This window comes from Mauremys mutica, chromosome 5 (genome assembly GCF_020497125.1).
Source record: "Mauremys mutica isolate MM-2020 ecotype Southern chromosome 5, ASM2049712v1, whole genome shotgun sequence".
Classification (NCBI taxonomy): domain Eukaryota; kingdom Metazoa; phylum Chordata; order Testudines; family Geoemydidae; genus Mauremys; species Mauremys mutica.
In genome coordinates this window covers 43,314,730-43,336,745 of record NC_059076.1, presented here as the reverse complement: position 1 = coordinate 43,336,745, position 22,016 = coordinate 43,314,730, and the positions used below count along the sequence as shown (strand labels likewise).

At 41.0% G+C, this 22,016-nt stretch overlaps 1 protein-coding gene across 1 annotated transcript in view; it reads left to right on the top strand.

Moving 5' to 3' along the window:
* The first annotated feature begins 3,400 nt into the window (after nucleotides 1-3,400).
* The window catches only part of SEC24D (SEC24 homolog D, COPII coat complex component), a 94,946-nt gene continuing 76,330 nt past the window's right edge, over nucleotides 3,401-22,016 (top strand). The window contains exons 1-4 of the mRNA XM_045018657.1: nucleotides 3,401-3,542; nucleotides 7,609-7,802; nucleotides 11,887-12,013; nucleotides 19,850-19,998. Coding sequence (XP_044874592.1) covers nucleotides 7,652-7,802; nucleotides 11,887-12,013; nucleotides 19,850-19,998 — 427 coding nt within the window. The 5' untranslated portion in view covers nucleotides 3,401-3,542; nucleotides 7,609-7,651. The remainder of the gene's footprint in view (nucleotides 3,543-7,608; nucleotides 7,803-11,886; nucleotides 12,014-19,849; nucleotides 19,999-22,016) is intronic.

The window sequence follows — 22,016 nt, the reverse complement described above, 5'->3', positions numbered from 1 at the left end:
TCATTAAATAAAACTACAAACTTTACTACAGACACAAACAGGCAAGCTTCTGCACATCTCCAATACCAGCTTTGTCTCTTTTTTTCATCATGGACCACCCCTGCCTGGAACTCTATACAATTTACACAGACATCTACTGGCCAAATCATGTACTGCAAGTAAGTATATCACCATGGAAACTCTGCAATGTATGTCTTGCAAAAGATTAAAGGAAACAGATCTCTCCCTATACCAAACTATGGGAGTACCACTTGGAGCAGTGAAGCATCTATTAGTCTTCAAACAGTAATCCTTTCTGCAAGGTGCAGCCTGATTTATGATTCCCCCAATCTCCAGAGGCCTTTTTGATCAATTTAAATTGTTTCACTGGGTCTGTTTGGACTTTTTAATCTGGGTTCTCTTTAATATTGTCCTAAAATTACACTTTTTCATTGAACCAACGTCTGTTTGCTGCTGGTAAGGGTGGTAACAGATTGGCAAGTGGACCATGAGATCATCCCTATATTAAGGGTCTCTGTTCATGATATGTAGGGCCCTACAAATTCATGGTCCATTTTGATCAATTGGCCACAGGGTTTAAAAATTAGTCAATTTCACCTTTTCAGCTGTTTACATGTGAAATTTCATGATGTTATAACCATGGGGTCCCAACCCCAAAGGTACCCAGAGGTGGGTCCTGTCCTTCCCCAGACCAGCAGGGACTCACAGCTAGGAGCCCCCGGGCTGAGGTGCTCCCGGCAGCAGTGGGAGATCGGACCCACCTTCACAAGCCTCCTCCAGCTGAAGGAACTTCCAGTGCTGCTGCCCAGCACTGGAGCTTCCTGAAGCAGGAGGAGGCACTCCGAGGTGGGTCTGATCTCCCCTCAACTCCGGAGAGCGGACGTGCAGGGGATGGACATTTCCTGTCCCTCCCCAGATCCGTGAGGACTTGCAGAGAGGAGACCCCCAGCTGGGGCACTCCCAGCAGCAAGGGAGAGATCAGATTTCATGAGGAAGGGCTTATTTCACAGCCTGTGACACATTTTTCATGGCCGTTATTATTCTGACCAGATGGATATGTGTGAAAAAGACATGCTGGGTTGCAGGCAAGAAACAGGGAGAGACTGAGACCAGAATAAGGCCATATGATCTATATTAAAAAGTTAAATTGACCCAGCTATGTCACTCAGCAGTGTGAAAAATCCACAACCCTGAGAAATTTAGGCCATGTCTATACTCGAGTCTGCACTGCACCATCAGAAATTTTTAGCGAAGCTTTTGATATGGTCTCCCACAGTATTCTTGCCAGCAAGTTAAAGAAGTATGGGCTGGATGAATGGACTATAAGGTGGATAGAAAGCTGGCTAGATCGTCGGGCTCAATGGGTAGTGATCAATGGCTCTATGTCTAGTTGGCAGCTGGTTTCAAGCGGAGTGCCCCAAGGGTCGGTCCTGGGGCCGGTTTTGTTCAATATCTTCATTAATGATCTGGAGGATGGCATGGACTGCACCCTCAGCAAGTTTGCAGATGACACTAAACTGGGAGGAGTGGTAGATATGCTGGAGGGTAGGGATAGGATACAGAGGGACCTAGACAAATTAGAGGATTGGGCCAAAAGAAATCTGATGAGGTTCAACAAGGACAAGTGCAGAGTCCTGCACTTAGGATGGAAGAATCCCGTTCACTGTTACAGACTAATGACCGAATGGCTAGGAAGCAGTTCTGCAGAAAAGGACCTAGTGGACGAGAAGCTGCATATGAGTCAACAGTGTGCCCGTGTTGCCAAGAAGGCTAACGGCATTTTAGGCTGTATAAGTAGGAGCATTGCCAGCAGAGTAAGGTACGTGATCATTCCCTCTATTCAGCATTGGTGAGGCCTCATCTGGAGTACTGTGTCCAGTTTTGGGCCCCACACTACAAGAAGGATGTGGAAAAATTGGAAAGAGTCCAGTGGAGGGCAAGAAAAATGATTAGGGGGCTGGAGCACATGACTTATGAGGAGAGGCTGAGGGAACTGGGATTGTTTAGTCTGCAGAAGAGAAGAATGAGCGGGGGGGATTTGATAGCTGCTTTCAACTACCTGAAAGGGGGTTCCAAAGAAGATGGATCTAGACTGTTCTCAGTGGTAGCAGATGACAGAACAAAGAGTAATGGTCTCAAGTTGTAGTGAGGGAGGTTTAGGTTGGATATTAGAAAAAACTTTTTCACTAGGAGGGTGGTGAAGCACTGGAATGGGTTACCTAGGGAGGTGGTGGAATCTCCTTCCTTAGAGGCTTTTAAAGTCAGGCTTGACAAAGCCCTGGCTGGGATGATTTAGTTGGGGATTGGTCCTGCTTTGAGCAGGGGGTTGGACTAGATGACCTCCTGAGGTCCCTTCCAACCCTGATATCCTATGATTCTATTATTCTTTCCCCCATCTAGGGTCTTAGACAGGGATCAAGTCACCGTTTAATCTTCTCTTTAATAAGCTAAGATTGAGCTAAGATCCCACTTGAATCATTCTTGTAGCTATTTTCTGAACCCTTTCCTATTTTGCAACCTCTTGTTGATACCAGCATTGGATACAGTATTTCACTAATGGTTTCACCAGTGATAATATCACCTCCCTATCCTTACTTGCTATTGCTGTTTCCTTACTTATACTCCCAAGAATCACATTTGCTCTCTTAGTGACAACACTGCCCAGGGATCTCACATTCAGTTGATTTTCTACCATCACCCACTGATTGCACAACCCTACTCCTACCAAGCAAACCGCACCTCTGTGCCCACATGTAGCCTGTCATTGCTGTGCTTTCTGCAGGATCAGGAACTATGTCTCCCAAATGTTAAAGTGTCTCTCACAATATTGCCATCCCCAAGTGTTCTAAAATCTTGAGCAAAACCTCAAAAAATCACAAGGTTGGTTTTAAAATGAGCTTTTAAAAAACAGAGAGTCCTTCTATATGCCTTCGGGTTTTGAGCCAGCTGCAGGTCATGTTTTCCAGCTCCCCTCCACCACCCCCACCCCCAGCCCCAGCCAGACTCAGTAACATCCTCTTTAAGCATAAGCGGAGTGTCTCAGGACTCCAGGAGCTGGAGCTTTCAGGAAACACCAACTAGCACGACTCTGCCGCTTTCTACCTCTCTCTCTCTCTGGGTTAATTTTCATCCCTTTTCCCCTCCTGACAGCTGCACTGCTCCACTGCAGGGAAAACACAAGGCAGCCCCCCCCGCACCACTGTCCGCACCCCAGCCCCCTGCGGCGCCTCTGCCCTTACTTCTCCGGTCCTCACCCTGCTCTGCTGGCAGGTGAGGGCGGCGGCTTCAGAGTTGTCACTGCGCCTGCTCGGCCTCCTCTCTCGGGCATGCGCCTGAGTGAGGGAGCGTGGTTCGAGCTGGGCTGTGTGCGGCGGCGCGTGCCCGCGGCGGCTCCCGGCGCGCGCTGTTAGACGTGGCAGTTCACTGGGCGGCCGTGAGCGGAGAGGAGCCGGGAGCCTCGCGCCGGAGACAGCTGCTGTGTGACCGGCCCGAGCGTGCGAGCCACAGAGACACGGGGGAGGGGGGCTGCACACGGTGCACAGGTAATGGAAACCTGGGGCCGTCGTGGGGAGCAGGGTGTGTTATATGCACACAGCAAGGGGGTGCATCCTATAGACTGCCTGTTAGGGTGCAGCAGGGGCTGCGTGCTATATACACAGCATTCCGGGGGGGGCTTGCAGGATGGTGTACATCCTATGTGTACAGCTTGGGGGGTGCGGCATGAGGGTGCACCCTGAATACACACCAGTCGGGACTTGGTGGTGCAGCCTATATACACATAACTTGGAGTACAGCATGGAGTGCGTCTTATATGAGCAGCACTGGAAACTTGGGGAAGGAGTGGATACTATCTATATACACAGCATTGGGAGTACATGGGGGTGCATATACAGAACTGGAGACCTGAGAGAAGAGTGCATCATATATATACAGCATTGGGGTTTGCTCAAAACACAGAGTTGGAGTATTGTGAGGGACTTGCATCCTGTATGCACAGTATTGGGGAGCAGCAGAGTGGAGTGTATTATACACACATCCCAGGGTGAGGGGAATGCATCCAGCACTGGAGAGCAATGGGATGGGGTGTATCCCATATACTAGGTAACAGTACGATCAGGGGAGCATGCACCCTACATGCACAGAACTAGGGGGGAGCCCAGGTGAAAATGTATATCTTACATGAGTAACCCAGGTGGGGTACCAGTGGAGGAATGTCTTCCATACGCAGCATTATTAAGGAGAAGATGCACAGTACAGTAAAATATACACACAGTCTTCACTGCTTTCAGCTTGGACTGTTGTCTGTCTTTCTAGTGTATAGTATACCAAAATTGTACTAATTGTCCAAGTTTGTAAGGTGCTAGGGGCAGGGACCCTGCCTTCCTCTATGTATTGTACAACACCTAACACACTAGCACTTAAAAAATAAAAATAACAACCACCTCTCTTGCATTGGGGTGAGAGTGTTTTTATATTATAGTTATAAATCCCTGATCTTATAGCGGCACCTGTGTGGATGGGCCTATGTGCTTTTCCAGAGCCACAACTCTGCATGGGCACAGCAATTATCCTGAATGGACACAGCTGCAGGATTGCAACCACACTTGCAAATTTGCAGCGCTGCAGCAGGGTGTGAAAAAACACCCTCTGCAGCGCTGCAAATTGCGGCGCTACAAAGCGCCAGTGTAGTCAAAGCCCCAGCGCTGGGAGCGTGGCTCCCAGCGCTGTCCGTTATTCCCCACAGGGAGCTGGAGTACGGACAGCGCTGGGAGAGCTTTCTCCCAGCGCTGGGGCTTTGACTACACTTAGTGCTTCAAAGCGTTTGAAGCGCTAATGTAGCCATAGCCTTAGTGAAGTGTTAGGGAGGGTTTGGGGAAAGACATAATAAGAGAACAGAGAAGATAAAACTTTTCTATTTATATTTATATGTAGGCATATCAGTAGAGAAACTTGTGAAAGGGACACCACATGCAAGAGAAGACCCCTGGTTTGAGGCGATCTTAAAATTTCCTGTGTAGTTTCCTGTACAGTTTTGTACATCTCTAATTAAAGTCCAGCCTTAACTAGTGGATCATTTTATGCTGGTATCTTGGGTAGTGTTTTGGAGCAGGTTTCACTGTGTGTTCTGTATATATGTATATGTGTATGAGGGTTTTTTTATGATACTTATGAAATACAGTATGAAATGAGTCAAATCGGTAAGTCGGTATGTTTATGTTTGAGAGTCCCTCTCCTCCTTACACAGGCTCTCTTTGGTTTTTTTAATGTGTGGGAAGTTTGACGTGGCAAGGTTTTTTTTTTTAGTTTTTGGTGGTTGTTGTTTTTTTGGTGACTAAGTAGTGGAGGAAGTCGTTTCCCTTAGATTCTGTCAGGGCTAAGAAAGGTGTTGGCTGCTGAAACCTTCTTAGAGAGAACATTTCTCTCTTCCTACATACTGTGCATTAGTGCTGACTGTTAGGTAAATCTATTCTAGAGTGACCAAAGCTCATGTTGCCACGTCTCTCTCTGCTGGGGGAAAAAAAAAGTACTACTGGCAACAAAGCACCCTCTAGGCTTTCTCTCTTTTCAAGCTTTACCTTAATAGCTAAGGAACAAATGACAGCCCTGTCATCTTATCTGTTTGGAACTGCTGAACATTCAACAAAAATATCTTAAACAATTGCATAGGAGAATGATGAGCTTTCATCACGGGACTGGGTGTAAGGAGATCTGGGACTTGTTCCTGGCTTAGCCGCTAATTTCCTGTCTAACCTGGGAAGGACGCTTAGGCAACATTTTCCAGGAGTGCCCATTAATTTGGGGTGTCCTATTTTGTGTGTGTGTGCACAACTTAAGGCCCCTTGGGTGCTGCGTACTCTCAGCTCTTCTTGACTTCATTTGGGGTTTTGGATGCTCAGTATCTCTGAACAATGAGTCTCATGTTGGTTACCAAAAATCAGTGGATTTTATTTTTTCAAATTTTGAGCTTACCCTCTCTGGTTTGGTTTCTTCACTCTGTAAAAAGGGGATAATGATAATTACCTAACAGGGCTGAGTAAGTAAACAATTTTAATATCAGTAAAACATTTTCACATCCCCTAATGAAAGGTGCTATGTAAATGCAAAGTAGTGTTATGAAATGTGGTAGTCTAGCTCAATGCACTATGCTTCAGAATTTATAATATTAATCTTAATGTTTAGCCCTACCCAGGGAAAAGCACTGGTAAGTACACTTGTAAACAAAACCTTCCTGTAACAAACAAATGCCCACAGTGTTATTACAGGTGAGATCCAGTTTTCAAACACAATAAAAGGAAATTCCTGGCATCAGAGGTCTAAAGTCACATGTGGGTGTTGGTTTTCGTTTCTCTTTAAATCAAATGCTAATAAAACCGAAGGGGCGGAAGAAGGGGAGAGTGGCAGCTGAAGTTGCCCTGTGGGGTACCCCCTGGGAAGGGGGTAGCAACTTCTTGTCTGTTGAAACACTTATGCATTTGCTAGGAGGATCCATGTTCTGATGATGTTGAGCAAGTTTGTCTGGGCGATCAATGGCAAAGAAGATTGGGTCTGTCAGAGTGAAAAGCAGAAGATAAAGGAAAGCAGGGGTTAGGTAGCTAGCTGGTTGGCTGGCTGGGATCTGTAAAGGCTAACTGGAGGAAGCCTGCCCAGCTGTGAATATGAACCCGGGATTGGTTAGGAAGCAGGTCTCCTGTACCCTGTTCTGTTTACTGAGCCTCCCATGCCCCATTGTCCAGCCTGCCTCCCCGTGACCAGAGGTGGGGCGGTCGGTAAGGAGCACAGCTGGGTAGCAGGGAGTCAGGCTGAGCACTGGGGTTAGGGAGGCATCGATAACTGAAGTAACTGGTGTTCGACCTACTTGCCGGCTTCTCTTGGAGTAATAACAATGGCTAGGACAAAGAAAGCGAATAACTTTTTGTTCTGCTTAAATCTGAAAGGGGGCCAACGCCTGAGCTGTAGTGCTAATGCAGATGGGTGAGACATTCTGGGTTTGCAGTTACAGAGATGAATTCATCTGTGCACTGTAGGCCCTTTGCTCCAGCTAAACCAGCATGAAAGGACCTTGAATCCTCCCTCACTACTGGGAATATGCCTGGTTCAGGAGGCTCACTGCACAGCCAGCTCTATGCCTCTCTCCTCTTCTGCAAGACATCCTTATGCAAGGGGTGTATTGGGGTAGGACGAGTAGTTGCTGGAGTGGTCCTGCCCCATCCTGATTCTGCTTTTCCTGAACTTCCTCTGTATCCTGTGGGATCTGTGGTGTTTGGGGAGCGGACCCACAGTCTATTCTTTGAGGGCAAATGCAGCCCATTCTCTCCCCCTCCTAATAGAAGAGTGTAAGGAGTTTTCTTCCACAGATCACCCCCCAAAAACTCAAACCCCAACTTTGTAATCTTTTCCCCTGGGGTGGAGTGACTATGTCCAGATAAATTAAGTGATTTGTTCACGTTCACACAGTAAGGCCGTGGAAGAGATGGGAACAAAATTGTGCTCTTCTTGACTCCCAGTTTGTGTGGCCTTAAGGTTTTCATTGCATCCCTTTTAGTAACAAAAATGTGAGTCTCGTAGGATGCTATGGAGTAAGAGTTGATGGAAATCTTTCCTTTACAGACTCTTAAGGGAGACTCCCATTTGGAATGAGAATAGTAACGGAATGAGCCAACAAGGTTATGTTGCAACACCTCCATATTCCCAATCCCAACCGGGTATTGGGGGGTTTTCTACAGGCTTTGGACCACCTACTTCTTCACCTCTTTATGGGCATTATGGCGACTCAACCCTATCATACTCGGCACCTCAGTCAGGTAAGGCAATACTAGTGTACCGTATGCTCAGGGCCTGATTCTTAATTGTCTTGCATCTCATGTAATCATTTACACCAGTCCAAAATGCTCCGTCCTGATCTGGTGCAAATGATAAGACAATATGCAGATCAACAAAGAGGTCTTTCATGTATACTCACCTGGCATGTGAATTTTGCTTTGCAGGGAACAGTAAGTAGTACTTGTGTTTGGGTACCACAGTGATAAATGCCTAATATATGCAGAGAGAAGGAAAGAGTTAAAAATCTTTTCTGAAAACAGAGAGGTATGTTCTAAGCTAACCTCTTTGATGGGAGGTGGCCACTTCAGAAATGAGCAGTCTTCTGCTGTAGGACCAATAATTGATTAAAAAAATTAATGAGATCCCAACCGGGATCTAGACTGTGAACATCCAGTTGGTACTTTATTCAGTATTGTACTCATTGAGATTGTTTTTTCTGTGGTGGGGTTGGTTAAAAAGAGGAAAACGTAGGCCAGCCATCTGATCATATATGAGCCAATTGGCTTCTAATAGGGAAAATAACCTGGCTAGTTTTTATAGGCTGGGTGGAAAGTTGCTCATAATATCTCAGTATGATGTGTCTACTGATTAATACATGGTAATTGACAGACATAAAATAAGCAAAGCAGGACAAACATACAGCTGCAGTCAATATTTGTACGTACACATATGTCGGGATACAAAACTCCAAAAAAGATTGCCAAACTGGGGCTCCAGATTTTTTTAGAAAGTAGAGTATGTGATTGAATTTACATAGGATTGATGCAAGAAAATGACCAAAGATTTATAATGGCAACCTATATATAAGACCTGATTCTCAACTCACTGACCTGTGTAAATCAGGTGTAATTTCAATGAAGTTAAAGGAGTATATACTGGAGAGAAAAATCAAGGCAGTAGCCTTTAACCAAAGAGTAAGGCTTAAAAAGGGGGGGAGGAAAACTTAACATTGATGGGCAGGTTACTGAGTCGGCAAAGGGAAATGACATACAAGTTTTGGCCAACATAAGAATGGTCATACTGGGTCAGACCAAAGGTTCATCAAGGGAAAAATTGTGCTCAGCACCCACCGGCAGCTCACTGCTCTCTTGCCCAGCTCACCTCCGCCTACGCTTCGCCTCCTCCCCTGAGCATGCCATGTTGCTGCTTTTTCCCCCTAGCTCCTAGTGCTTGCGCTGCGAAACAGTTGTTTCATGCGGCTGGGAGGGAGGGGGGAGGAGGGGATACATGGCGCGCTCAGGGAAGAGGCGGGGCCAGGGTGGGGATTTGGAGAAGGGGTCCAATAGGGACAGGAAGGGGGCGGGGCCAGGGCAGAGACTTTGGGGAAGGTGTTGGAATGGGGGCGGTGCAGGGAAAGGGTGGAGTCAGGGCGGGGCATGGGGCAGGGGGTGTGAGCACCCACTGGCGCCAGGGAAAGTTGGCGCCTATGCTGCTACCTGTTAATTTCATTTGGTGGCCCCTTGTTCTTGTATTATGAAAAGGAGTAAATAACACTTCCTTATCTACTTTCTCTATACCACTCATGATTTTATAGATCTCTATCATATCCCTCCTTAGTCACCTCTTTTCCAAGCTGAAAAGTCCCGGTCTTATTCCTCTCTCCTCATACGGAAGCCGTTCTATACCCCTAATCATTTTTGTTGCCCTTTTCTGAAGCTTTTCCAATTCCAATATATCTTTTTTGAGATGGGGCGACCACATCTGCACGCAGTATTCAAGTTGTGGGTGTACCATGGATTTATACAGAGGCAATATGATATTTTCTGTCTTATCTATTCCTTTCTTGATGATTCCCAACATTCTATTTGCTTTTTTGACTGCTGCTGCACTTTGAGTGGATGTTTTCTGAGAACTATCCACAATGACTCCAAGATCTTTCTTGAGTGGTAACAGCTAATTTTGATCCAGTCATTGTATATGCATAGTTAGGATTATATTTTCCAATGTGCATTACTTTGCATTTATGAACATTAAATTTCATCTGCCATTTTGTTGCCCAGTCGCCCAGTTTTATGAGATCCTTTTTGTAGCTCTTTGCAGTTTGCTTGGGACTTAACTATCTTGAATAGTTGTGTATCATCTGCAAATTTTGCCACCCTGTTTACTCCTTTTTCCAGATCGTTTATGAATATGTTAAATAGGACTGGGCCCAGTACAGATCAGAACATCAGAGGGCAGGGAGAGCACATATTAAAATAGAAAAGGTGTTTGAGCTGTTCTTCAAGTCATTTATAGAAGGTAGATAAGAGAGGAATATAAGAAGATGAAAACTTAGATTAGGATTTACATTTTTCAGATATTAAGCAGGATCAACAGCTAAGTAGAAGGCTGATTTCTTCATATTGCACAAGATTGTATATGTAGTTTCTTGAATAGCCTGTCTACTTTTCTTGTTCTCATGAAATGAGTGACAGGAACAAATTCAGACTAGAGTGAGGAGCCAGAACTCTTTATCAAATGCAATGCAACCTTTATACCAAGACTGAGTTTGGCCAAATGAAATAGAAGAACCTCTAGAAATGAGAAGGTTTTTTATTTGGAATATTCAGAAAGGAGAGTACCAAAGTTGGTAGCCATCCAAACTTTAACTTTAAGGAAAGTTAACCTAAAAGAAAAATAATCCAAGAAACACTGATTGGAACATTAATTCTGTTACATTATTTTTCTTTATAACTTGTAATCTCTGTACACTTGGTCAGCAGTGTGGATTTCTCAGTGTTTAAGAAACACTCCTACTGAAGGGATACTGGATATAGGTGAGCTGGCATTCTTAGGATAAGCCTGTGTTGTCAAGCTCTTTCTTCCTACTCTGTTTTTTTTCTTTTCTTTCCTACACAATCGCTTTCCTTCTGTTTCTCCTCTTTTCCACATTTTTCCATTGTACTAACTTTGGGACAAGCACCTGCTGCCAACCAAGAGGGGTAATGTGAGATTCAGCAACATAGGGCTGGTCTACACTAAGGGGGAAAATCGATATAAGATACGCAACTTCAGCTACGTGAATAACGTAGCTGAAGTCGAAGTATCTTATATCGATCACTTACCCGTCCTCATGGCGCGGGATCGATGTCCGGGGCTCTCCATGTCGACTCCGCCACCGCCGTTCGCGGTGGTGGAGTTCCGGAATCGATAGGAGCGCGTTCGGGGATCGATATATCGCGTCTAGATGAGACGCGATATATCGATCCCTGAAAAATCGATCGCTACCCGCCGATACGGCGGGTAGTGAAGACGTAGCCATAGAGTGCTGTCCTGAGGAGAGACGGCCAGTGAGAGGGCAGCATGAGTGAGGGGGCTTGGGATCTGCTGGAGAGGAGGTATTTAGAAGAAGGAGGTGAAAAGAGGCGTCACTAATGTAAAAAAGGGGATTTGCTGAGCAAGCTGTATTAGAGGAAGCTGAACCTTGAAGGGCAGCATGCAAGGAGCCTGGCTGTAAGGGACATAGATCGTATGCCTGGTGAGGTTGACCATTGGGACTCTGATGGGGGTACAGTTTGGGAAGTGGGGGTGATCCTCCGAAGCTGGAGTTTGAAGCCAGGGTGGCGAGTTGTTGATTTCCCCCTTGGGGTGACGCAACGTGTTGTTGAAAAAACTTTTTATTGTGATGGTAACTTAGTTTATTTTCCTAAGCAAGTATTTGATGTTACCTTACATTATTTATATAATATTATTATTTTATTTATATTATTGTTCCTGTCAAATTTCTGGATTTACCCCTTTATAAAGTTTAAAATGTAAAGTCATCGCCATAGCCTAGCTGAGGCCTGTGTCGCTGTTTATAATCTGTGCTTGTTAGTGTACATAAACTAGCATCCTTGAAAGCAATAAAGGAATGGGAAATGTTGAAAAAGAGAGGAAGGTGAGAAGGAAGTAATAAATGGTGAGTATTGTTGATGGATTTCTTTAACTTCTGTGCCTGGCTCTGAATTCATCCAGTTTTGGCTATTGGTATTGAAACCATAATTCTTACATCTCTTGATTGTTGTGTTCCAGTGAGTCCCCATTTAATGGATTTCATGCATTTTTATATCTGTTATAAACGTATTTAAATGTGACTTATTTTAGGTATGTTGAAATCTACTGTGCCTTTTGGGTCCTCTGCTCCTGTTGGATCTCCACCTCCTGGCACCCATCAGTATAGCCAGACTAACCTCCAGAATGGCCCCTATTCAACTGGACATCAGCCACACAGGTGATTTTCAAGAAATAGCATGGATCAGATCTAACTTTTTCTTTATATATTTTTTTCATAGCCGATCCATAGGTATTCAGCCATTTCTGACCCATCTAACTTGGGGACTGTTCAGTTCCCAGGTTTAGCTTTTAAGTGGGTTGAAACTAAATTTTGGGTCACAAGTTGCTTTGAAATGGTCAGCCAGTCTTCTGGGGATAGGAAAAAGGAGAAAGGGTCCAAGGAGTAGGTAAATTTTAGGGCTGTTGATTAATCACAGTTAAGTCATGGGAGGATTTGATTTAAATCACTAGTCAGGAAGACTCGATTTAATCATGGATTTCTACATAAAAGTGCATTCTTATTGGTTATAATAACCTTAATACGTATTCTTCACAACTCAGAGATATATGTAGGTTTCATTTTGAGAAGGTACACACTATACATTTTTCAGTGATTTTATTTTGAAAACTTCAAAATAAGTTTTACAGTTATATCAGAAAATGAATGTTTGGTTATTTCATTTAACAAAGGTAATTGAAGCAGATATTTATGAAGTCATTGGGAGGTGAACTATCTCCAGTTCAACAGGTTAATCATTAATATTTGGAGGATTTTCTTGCCAAGCTGTATTAGGAGGAGAACATCACCAGACAAACATTTAAATTGTTTTATTTAACTAAAACAACAACGTTATGTATTCTGGATTGTCTTCTTCAACAGCAAACATAATATTTTAACAAAACAAGCATATGAATTTTTGAATTTAGTTAAACATTCAAGTTTTTTTAAATCAGGTTTGTTTTTGTTAAAATTGTTTTTAACTACAATAATTAAATGAAATATTTTTAAAAAAATAATTAAATTGACCATGTCAGCCAGGTCAACACGAGAAACTTAAAATATTGGCTTTTGCAGCTAACTCAATCATCTTCACCTTCATTTTCCTGTTTGTTCATAATCTGGAAAAGAAAAACAAGCTTTCCTGCTTTTTCAGGTCCCAAACGATTTCTCAATAGTCCAAAGGAAGAAAATATTCTTTCTGCACCGGCAGAAGAACCTACTGGTGTTAAAAGTGAGATTATCACTCTGAATCCAAGTGCTAAGTGACCTCCACCAGTTCACTGGTGTGACTTTCTTTAAAACATCATCAGCAAACACATATTTCTTGAATGGTTCACCCTTATCTCTGAAGTGTATTATAGTTGGCATTACGGAGGGATGATTGCTGAATGTCTATGTCATAACCAACTCCTCTTCTTCAGCAGTTAAGGTTTGACCCGGTACCGAGTATTGACAATATTTGCAAGCAAATGAGCTGGAGATAGTGTTTGTCCCATTGGTTTTTTTATTGCTTGTAATTTAACTCTGCCATTGCATATTTCTCTTTTTAAGATCTCACTCAGTTCCTTCTAAATTCAACAGATTCAGCAATAAAACAGCTATTTCCCTGCTTTTTGTTCAAGGCTACAGAAATAGGCTTCAGGGTACTCAGCATGTGTTCAACATTTCTCATAAGCCCAATGTTCAGAACTTTGGCTGTGACAGTGCCATCTATTTTTTCATAATTTTGTTCACAAACTGTCATCAGATTAGGCCAGTTCTTGATATAGTGCTCAAAACAGTCCACTACTGAGTTCCATCACACGTCTTGTGGGAGAGTTAGCTTGGTTCCTCCCACTTTTTCAGAGCAGCTGCTGCAAAGTGGTTGTTACGAAGTATTTTGCCATTTCAACATTAGCCTTTATTTCTGGAACACTAAAGTCTTTGGCTAGGAGGTGCATCAAATGAGCACTGCAATCATATGTTATTAGCTTGGGGCTTTCTTCTAAATTTCTTCTCATCTTGGATACATTTGCAGCATTGTCTGTGACCAAGCTGTGTAGGAGACATTTGAATTTTTTTCACAGTTTGTTATAGCTTTTACTTCTATTTCTTGTAATTATTCTGCTTTGTGTGTATTTCCTAATGTATCAATTGTTTCTGTAAGGAAGACATTCCCTTCTTCTGTTGTCATACAAGCACATACAACAGGATCATTGCTCCACCCATCAAGACTCAGATTAACAATTTCACCCTCTAGACCTTTTGCACCCTGCTCAATTTCTCTTTCATTCACTTTATCCAGCAGTTTGCCTGCAACATCTGCTCTGTTGGGTGGACTGTATCCTGGTCTTAATGACTGAACCATGTTAATGAAGTGTGGGTTCTCAGTCATGCAGAAAGGAGAGTTTGCTGCATAAACAAACTAGGCAATTTTTTTATCAATTATATCTTTTTGTAATCTGCTGGTTCTCATCACAAACTTAGCTATGGTTGTTTTTGGATGATGGAGATTTTTTTTTCTTTTTGCTACAGGTGGCTGTTTACTGTGGCTATGTGACATACATGATATGACTGAAACACTATCATTGGCAGATAACTCTGAAACTATAGAAAATGATGGTGATCTTGAAGGTGGATGGTCTTCAGAATCTTGTACGTTGAGGATAGATTCTCCTAAACAAAATAAGTCAATTCAGTATTATTACCATACTGCTCATTTAGTATTACTCATTGCATTCACTGACACTCAGTACTACTTTAAAAGTGAAATTGTAAAAGGAAGATCTGCCTATTTCAGCTATTTATTTTTTATCACAACTGCATCTAAAGTGATAGTACCATAGAGTAACAACTATATTCTTTTCTCAAACATGAGAATTCAAGAATAGTCCAGAAGGAAGACAGGCAGTCTTTAAGAAAGAAGTATGAAATAAAAAAGTTTACCAACTTGAAGATCCTGCATGTTCAGACATGTTCCTTTCATCATCTTCAATGCAGCTTCCTCCTGAGAAGGAACACTTCTCATTATGTTGTTTCATTCGGACAAACAGGTCTTGCATTTCTTTGTTACACTGTTTGCATTTTGCACATATCCCTGTCTTACCTTACAGGTAGAGGAACTTCATTAAAATATTCCCAAACCGGGTCTCTTTTATGGCCTGCTGCCATTACAGGTTTTCCCTTCTAGTGAGAGAATGGTATGGTAGATCTCAAATTCATGAAGGCTACACTCAGAAAGACCTCAAGACTTCTGGAATATTCTGCTCAAACAGTTTCACTTTTGTTTCTACTGCCTGTTCCTCCCTTCTCACATTTATCTTCAGACTTCATCTCCTTGTCCAGATCTATTCCACCCCCAACAATCTTCTATTCATTGAACTTTTTGAAACTTTGCACTTTTAGAGAGAGGTAAGGGGTTGACTCTCTGTGTACACAAATGTGCAGAGGGTCAATAGGGTTGAGGTCTGTTATTTCTCACCTCTATATATTGTTTGTTTATTTAAAAACATTTTTTCTGTTAACAAGCATTTTCTCTCTGGAGACACAAATCCACAGTTTGAAAATTGCAAAACTAAGCATCTCTGACTGAGCACTGATTCCGTTGGGTAGATAGAAAGATTAACCTAAATAATCTGTACAAATACCCCTGGAGCTCCATAAGATTGGGTCCCTAGTCCATGATCTATTGGAACTCATTTACAAAACTTTTCTTAAACATTACATGACTATATTGTCTCATATTATAGAATTAGAATTTATAATCTCTATTCCATGATGTGATATCTTTGAGCTATAATGTATTTTAGCCTATCTAAAGATAGTTTTAATTTTTTTCTCAAAAAGCATTTTATCAAAAAAATCCGATTTAAATTAAAAAAATGATTTTTTTAAAAATAAAAAAAATCAGTTTTATTCACCCTGCAATTAACTCAAAAATTGTATTGTGATTAATCCCACTGTTAAATAGAATACCAATTGAAATGTATTAAATATTTTTGGATGTTTTTCTATATTTTCAAATATATTGATTTCTATTACAACACAGAATACAAAGTGAATAGTGCTCACTTTATATTATTTTTTATTACAAATATTTGCACTGTAAAAATGATAAACAAAAGAGAGTATTTTCAGTTTACCTCATATAGGTACTGTAGTGCGAGCTCTTTATCGTGGAAGTGTAACTTACAAATGTAGGGGTTTTTTTTACATAACTGCACTCAAAAACAAAATAATGTAAAACTTTAGTGCCTACAAGTCCACTCAGTCCTACTTCTTGTTCAGCCAATTGCTAAGACAAACAAGCTTGTTTACATTTACGGGAGATAATGCTGCCCACTTCTTATTTACAATGTCACCTGAAAGTGAGAACAGGTGTTCACATGACACTTTTGTAGCCAGTGGTGCATGGTATTTATGTGCCAGATCTGCTAAACATTTGTATACCCTTTCATGCTTCGGCCACCATTCCAGAGGACATGCTTCCATGTTGCTGATGCTTGTTTAAAAAAAAAGCGTTAATTAAATTTGTGACTGAACTCCTTGGGAGGAGAATATTATGTTTCCTGTTCTGTTTTACCTGCATTCTGCGATATGTTTCATGTTATAGCAGTCTTGGATGATGACCCAGCACGTTTGCTTTAAGAACACTTTCACAGCAGATTTGACAAAACTCAAAGAAGGTACCAATGTGAGATTTCTAAAAATAGCTTCAGCACTTGACCTAAGGTTTAAGAATCTGAAGTGTTGTCCAAAATCTGAGAGGGACAAGGTGTGGAGCATGCTTTCAGAAGTCTTAAAGTTTCTGATGCAGAAACTACAGAACCCGAACCACCAAAAAAGAAAATCAACCTTCTGATGGTGGCATCTGATTCAGATGATGAAATGAACATGCATCAGTCCGCACTGCTTTGGATTATTATCGAGCAGAGCCCATCATCATCATGGACGAATGTCCTCTGGAATGGTGGTTGAAGCATGAAGGGACCCATGAATCTTAAGCACATCTAGCACATAAATATCTTTCGACACCAGCTACAACAGTGCCATGTGAACGCCTGTTCTCACTTTCAGGTGACATTGTAAACAAGAAGCAGGCAGCATTATCTAAGTAGGACTGAGTGGACTTGTAGGCTCTAAAGTTTCACATTGTTTTATTTTTGAATGCAGTTATTTTTTGTACATAATTCTACATTTGTAAGTTCAACTTTCACGATAAAGAGATTGCACTTCAGTATTTGCATTAGGTGAATTGAAAAATACTATTTCTTTTGTTTTTTACAGTGCAAGTATTTGTAATAAAAAATAAATATAAAGTGAGCAATGTACTTTATGAGCAATGTATTCTGTGTTGTAATTGAAATCAACATATTTGAAAATGTAGAAAACATCCAAAAATATTTAAATAAATGGTGGTGTATTATTGTATTATTTGTATTGTATTATTTTATTGTATTTAACAGCGCAATTAATCACAATTAATTTTTTTACTTTTGATTAATTTTTTTAATCACTTGACAGCCCTAGTAAATTTACAAGTAAATTATGACCTATTCTTCTTTTCCCAACTTCTGTTTGGAACTATTTTTAAGGTGGAAGCATATGTTGCATAAACAACCCAAGATTGTAGTTTAAAATTTTTTGTATTAAAAAAATTACAATTAAAAGCTTTATTGTAAAAGCAATAATTTATTCACTGTGCACATTAATATGCTACTGGTGCTGGGCTATTGGTATATTTAGGCGATTGAAGGCAATTGGCTTTTGTCCTTTTTCTTGCAATACATCCATGCTGGACACCAATAGACTTCTCATGCTCATTATTGTATAATAGTGCATTCTGCTTTTCAGAGGAACAAGTCAGACCAGCTGTTTCAAATGAATGTTGTGTTCTGGAATGGCTTTTGGGGTTAGAAGTGTAAATCTGATTCACTGGGGGAAAACACTGATCTTTGGATTCCTGGATCAAGTAACTATCTAATGTAGACTGAAGAATAATTTGGACCATGTGTTTCATACAACCTTTATGTAGGATATATTCCCTGAGTAGAGAATCACCTTTGACCTTTTTTTCTATGTCTGATTAGAAATGTAAAAATAGAAAGTGAACCAGCACTGAGAAAAGCGTTATTATTATTACACCTTTTTGTCTCCTCTACTTGGAGGAGACAAAGACAACAAACAGGTGTTAGAAATACCATCTGTTATAGAAATTACATTAATTTTCTGTATCTTTCTGTATCAAGTTTTCTTCTTATGACTAGAACCTCTTGGTTTGTCATATAAAGATGAATGCATTACATCAGTTACCAGCTAATAGAGAGTAGAAGCTTGTGCATGTCTGTGCATCAATATTCAGTTTGCCTGCTTAGCAGTTTCTTTAAGCCAGCTTCCAACATCACAGACAAAACTGAACAGGATGCCCTAAAGATATAATGAGGCTTTGTCAACTTCTTGGAGGCTGGTGGCTGCCTTCTCTTGTTATAAGTCCCATGATTTACTTTGGAGAGGAAGGTTGATGTTTGGTGAGCTTTGGTAGATGTTTGGGGAAAGTAGAGTGAGGAGAAAGGGTTACAGGATTGGGTAGAACAAGAAGAGTGTAAAATGAAATAGGGAAAGGATAAAATGAAGATGGCGGGAGGGATAAGAAGGAGAATGTGGAGGAAGAGATATGAAGATGGAGAAAATTGACCATAGAGTGGTTCAGTAGCATAATTCATAGTTTGTATAGTTATAAATAAAAATATGTATGTAGATGCCTTAGAAAAAAATGAAAATAGCTTGAATAAAATGGCTTCCAAGGAGTAACAAACACAAAAACCCTGTATGGTAAGTTTCTGAATTCTTAGCTGTAACTATTTTGGGTTGCATGTTTTTTATTAATTTGGTGCTGTCTAGCAGCAATGTCTTAGACATCAGTGAGTCAAACTACTGCTGTCTTCATATTTCTATTTTAGTTGTCATCCAGATATAGATAGATATATCTAGATATATCTATAATCAATAGTTTATTTTAAATACAAATGTATTTGTGTGTGTTTTAATTAGATATCTAAATTAGGAAGTTTGTTGTTGCTAGTATTGTGGTAGAATCTAAAGGCACCAGCTCATATTAGAGCCCCATTGTACCATGCCCAGACACTTTTAGTGAGAGTCAGTTCCTGCTCCGAATAGCTTGTGGTGTAAATAGACAAAGGATGGGAGGGGAATGAGGGACAGGGGCTAGCGAGGTGACTGACCTAATGTTGCAGGTCAGTGGTGATAACAGGACTAGAACTTACACCGCCTGACTTCCAGTCCTTCATCCACTTTGTGCTATGTACTATATCCTTATCCTATCCCTATGTACTGCACATATTCTCACATTAGAAAGAACTGGTTCAGGACAAAATAGAACAAGATAGCGAGAAAACAAAGTTATATTTCACTTAAAGGAAAGAGAGGTCCCTTCATGTTCAGAGGTGAAGTGTGGTCAGAACAGTTTAGAAGACCAGAACAGCACCCACTGCTTCGCACACACAGGCTGTTCCTCTTTCCTCCACATACAAAGATTCTTCAGCTCTCTGTCCCCATTATTCCTCTCCCCCGCAGCCTGATACACACACAAACTCTCCCCTTGTTAATACAGTAGGAATCTTCCTCATCCACCCAAAACTAAGGCTGTCCCCTTGTCCCCCACAGATGGAAAAGGGAGCAGATGATTTGACATTTGGGTTCAGAATTTAAAAAGAACTTCTAAAACTGCACCAATAAAATCTTACATACAGACCCCCTCAGGTTTAATTGCTTCTAATATGTGTGCAAATGAATATTTGCTCTCTGTATAGGCACACCGTTTCCTCTGTGTGCACTCTTCATTTCTGTTGTAATAAAAATATACTTTGTGTGGGGACAATCTGAGGAGACTCTTCTGTAATTTTGGCCCTTATAGTCAGTGGTTTCAGTGGCATTTGGGAGGAGATATTAGACTTTCTGGGTTGTGATTGGCTGAGATGATTTTTTTATATAACATAAATTAATTTCTCTTTTCAGGTTTCAAGGCCCTGCACCTCGCAACAATGCAGCACCTTCCTATCCCCCATACTGCCCTCAGTCACAGCCATCCTATCCAAATAGTGCATCCTCTTCATCCACAACACAACTGGCTAATCAGCTCAGCACCCTGCAGATAAATAACTATGGTAATGGTTGTGTTATCATTTATCCATTTTCGTCAGCTAAAGCTATTAGTAAAATATGATGAAACAGCCAACAATGTATCTCTTTTGATTTTTTTAATATTATTAAATAAGTCAAAAGTAAACTGTAGATTGGTCTTTGAGACCACCGTGTGGAGCATTGTTACTTAGGTTCCTAAATGTCAGTCTCATCCTGCTCCTTCAAGTAAGTCTACCTTTAAATGTTCTTGTAAGAACCATATAGGGCAGTAGTTTTCAACCTGTGGTCCGCAGACTCCAGGGGGTCCACAGACTGTCTAAGATTTCCAAAGGGGACTGCACCTCCAGTTGAACATTTTTAGGGGGTCTGCAAATGAAAAAAGTTTGAAAACTAATGATCTAGCCTGAAGATTTCAAAAGTGCTGAGTGGTAGCTTAACTGTGCTGTCATTAAAGGTAATCGTAAAATTCCCATTGACTTCTGTAGAAATAGAGTTGAGGCAACACTATGAACTTTTAAAAATTACACCTTACTGTTTATCAAGCATTCTTTGTGTTAGATATTTCCATAATACTGCGTGTTAAATCAGCATGTCTTGGTATTTAATTGCTGTTCCCACTAATGGTTATTGAGACTAATTTTAGAAACTTATCTTTTTAAATTTGGTTCGTCTTTGAAAGTGACTGTAAAAAAAAATGGTAACTCAACAAATGTGCTCCCTGGGTGTACTGAAAGTCATATCTGCTCACTTTAGAGTGTATTATGTCTTTACTCCAATTAACACTGTAAAATGAACACAGCTATGAGAGGAGTGAGCTGGACTCTATTCTTGCTTGCATAACATCATCAGAATTGTGAACAAAATTCTACTTAAGGGCTTTATTGTGCCCTCATTTACAACTGTGCATCCATGCTGAAGACAACGGTGTTGCATAGAGGTAACAGATGGCATAATTTGAAGGCGATTACATTGCATAGTTACAATGAAATCAGAATTTGGCCCGTAGAATCTTTTACCAATAATGGTGTTTGAGAGTGAAAGAGCCCAGCTTGACTTTCAGATCCCAGGGTGAATTTATAGTGCTGCCAATTAGAAAAAACTTTTTTTTTTTTTTTTAATTTGTAAATCAAGAAAACTTGAACTGAAGTTACTGGGACACAATAATCATGGGACTCCTTTTGTCATTTTTTATGGTTACTTTTCAGGGTAGACCTGCACTTTAGTTTAATGTACAAGTAATTAATAATGGGTTTGAATAATTCACTAGCATAGCAGTATACAGACTTAGCTTCCAGTGATGAAGTTCAGTTATATCCTGCTTTTAAAAGACCTATTTCTGAAAGCAGATAACATAGGCGTGAATTTTATGACATTAGAAAGGTAATCAGGAGCTAAACCCTTTGTGCTTTTTACAGTAATAGCGCCATTTTATAGGGAACCTCTGTGAGTCATTGTGCCAACTTCTGTGCTGGCTGCCAAGTTCCCATATGCATTCATTTTACTTGCGCTGGAAGAGAACGAGTGATACCCTTCTAGGCATATCTTTAAAAGTTTGATAATTTGATTTCTACAATAGCAACCAAAACCCCTAAAACTTGAACAAAAAGTAGAACAAAATCTATCAAAGCAAATTAGTTGCTAAGGTCCACATTTTCACATGTTGGTGCCTATTCTCTTTTCAAATGTGAAACATTTGGTTCTGCAAATTTTGGGTTTGTGCAAGGAGACAACTACATAGATGTGCAGTTTTCTAATATGGCATGCAAATGAAATACTTTCATTTGCAAGCAAGCTTTGTGAGTGCCCAGAATGTGTCTCTCACCCCTTCCATGTTGGGGACTGAACTCTGGGGTTTGGGAAATATCTGTTGTAAAATCATTTTCTAGATGAAGTAGGGATCTAAGAAGTTACAAAATAAAATTTCTAATTATGCTATGTTATGGTCATGAGCCAAATTCTGTGGCCTTTCATCAAACAGAGCTTGGGTCATTGGGAGTTTTGCTCTATTTAGGAGTGGAGAATTTGGCTCTATGACAATAAG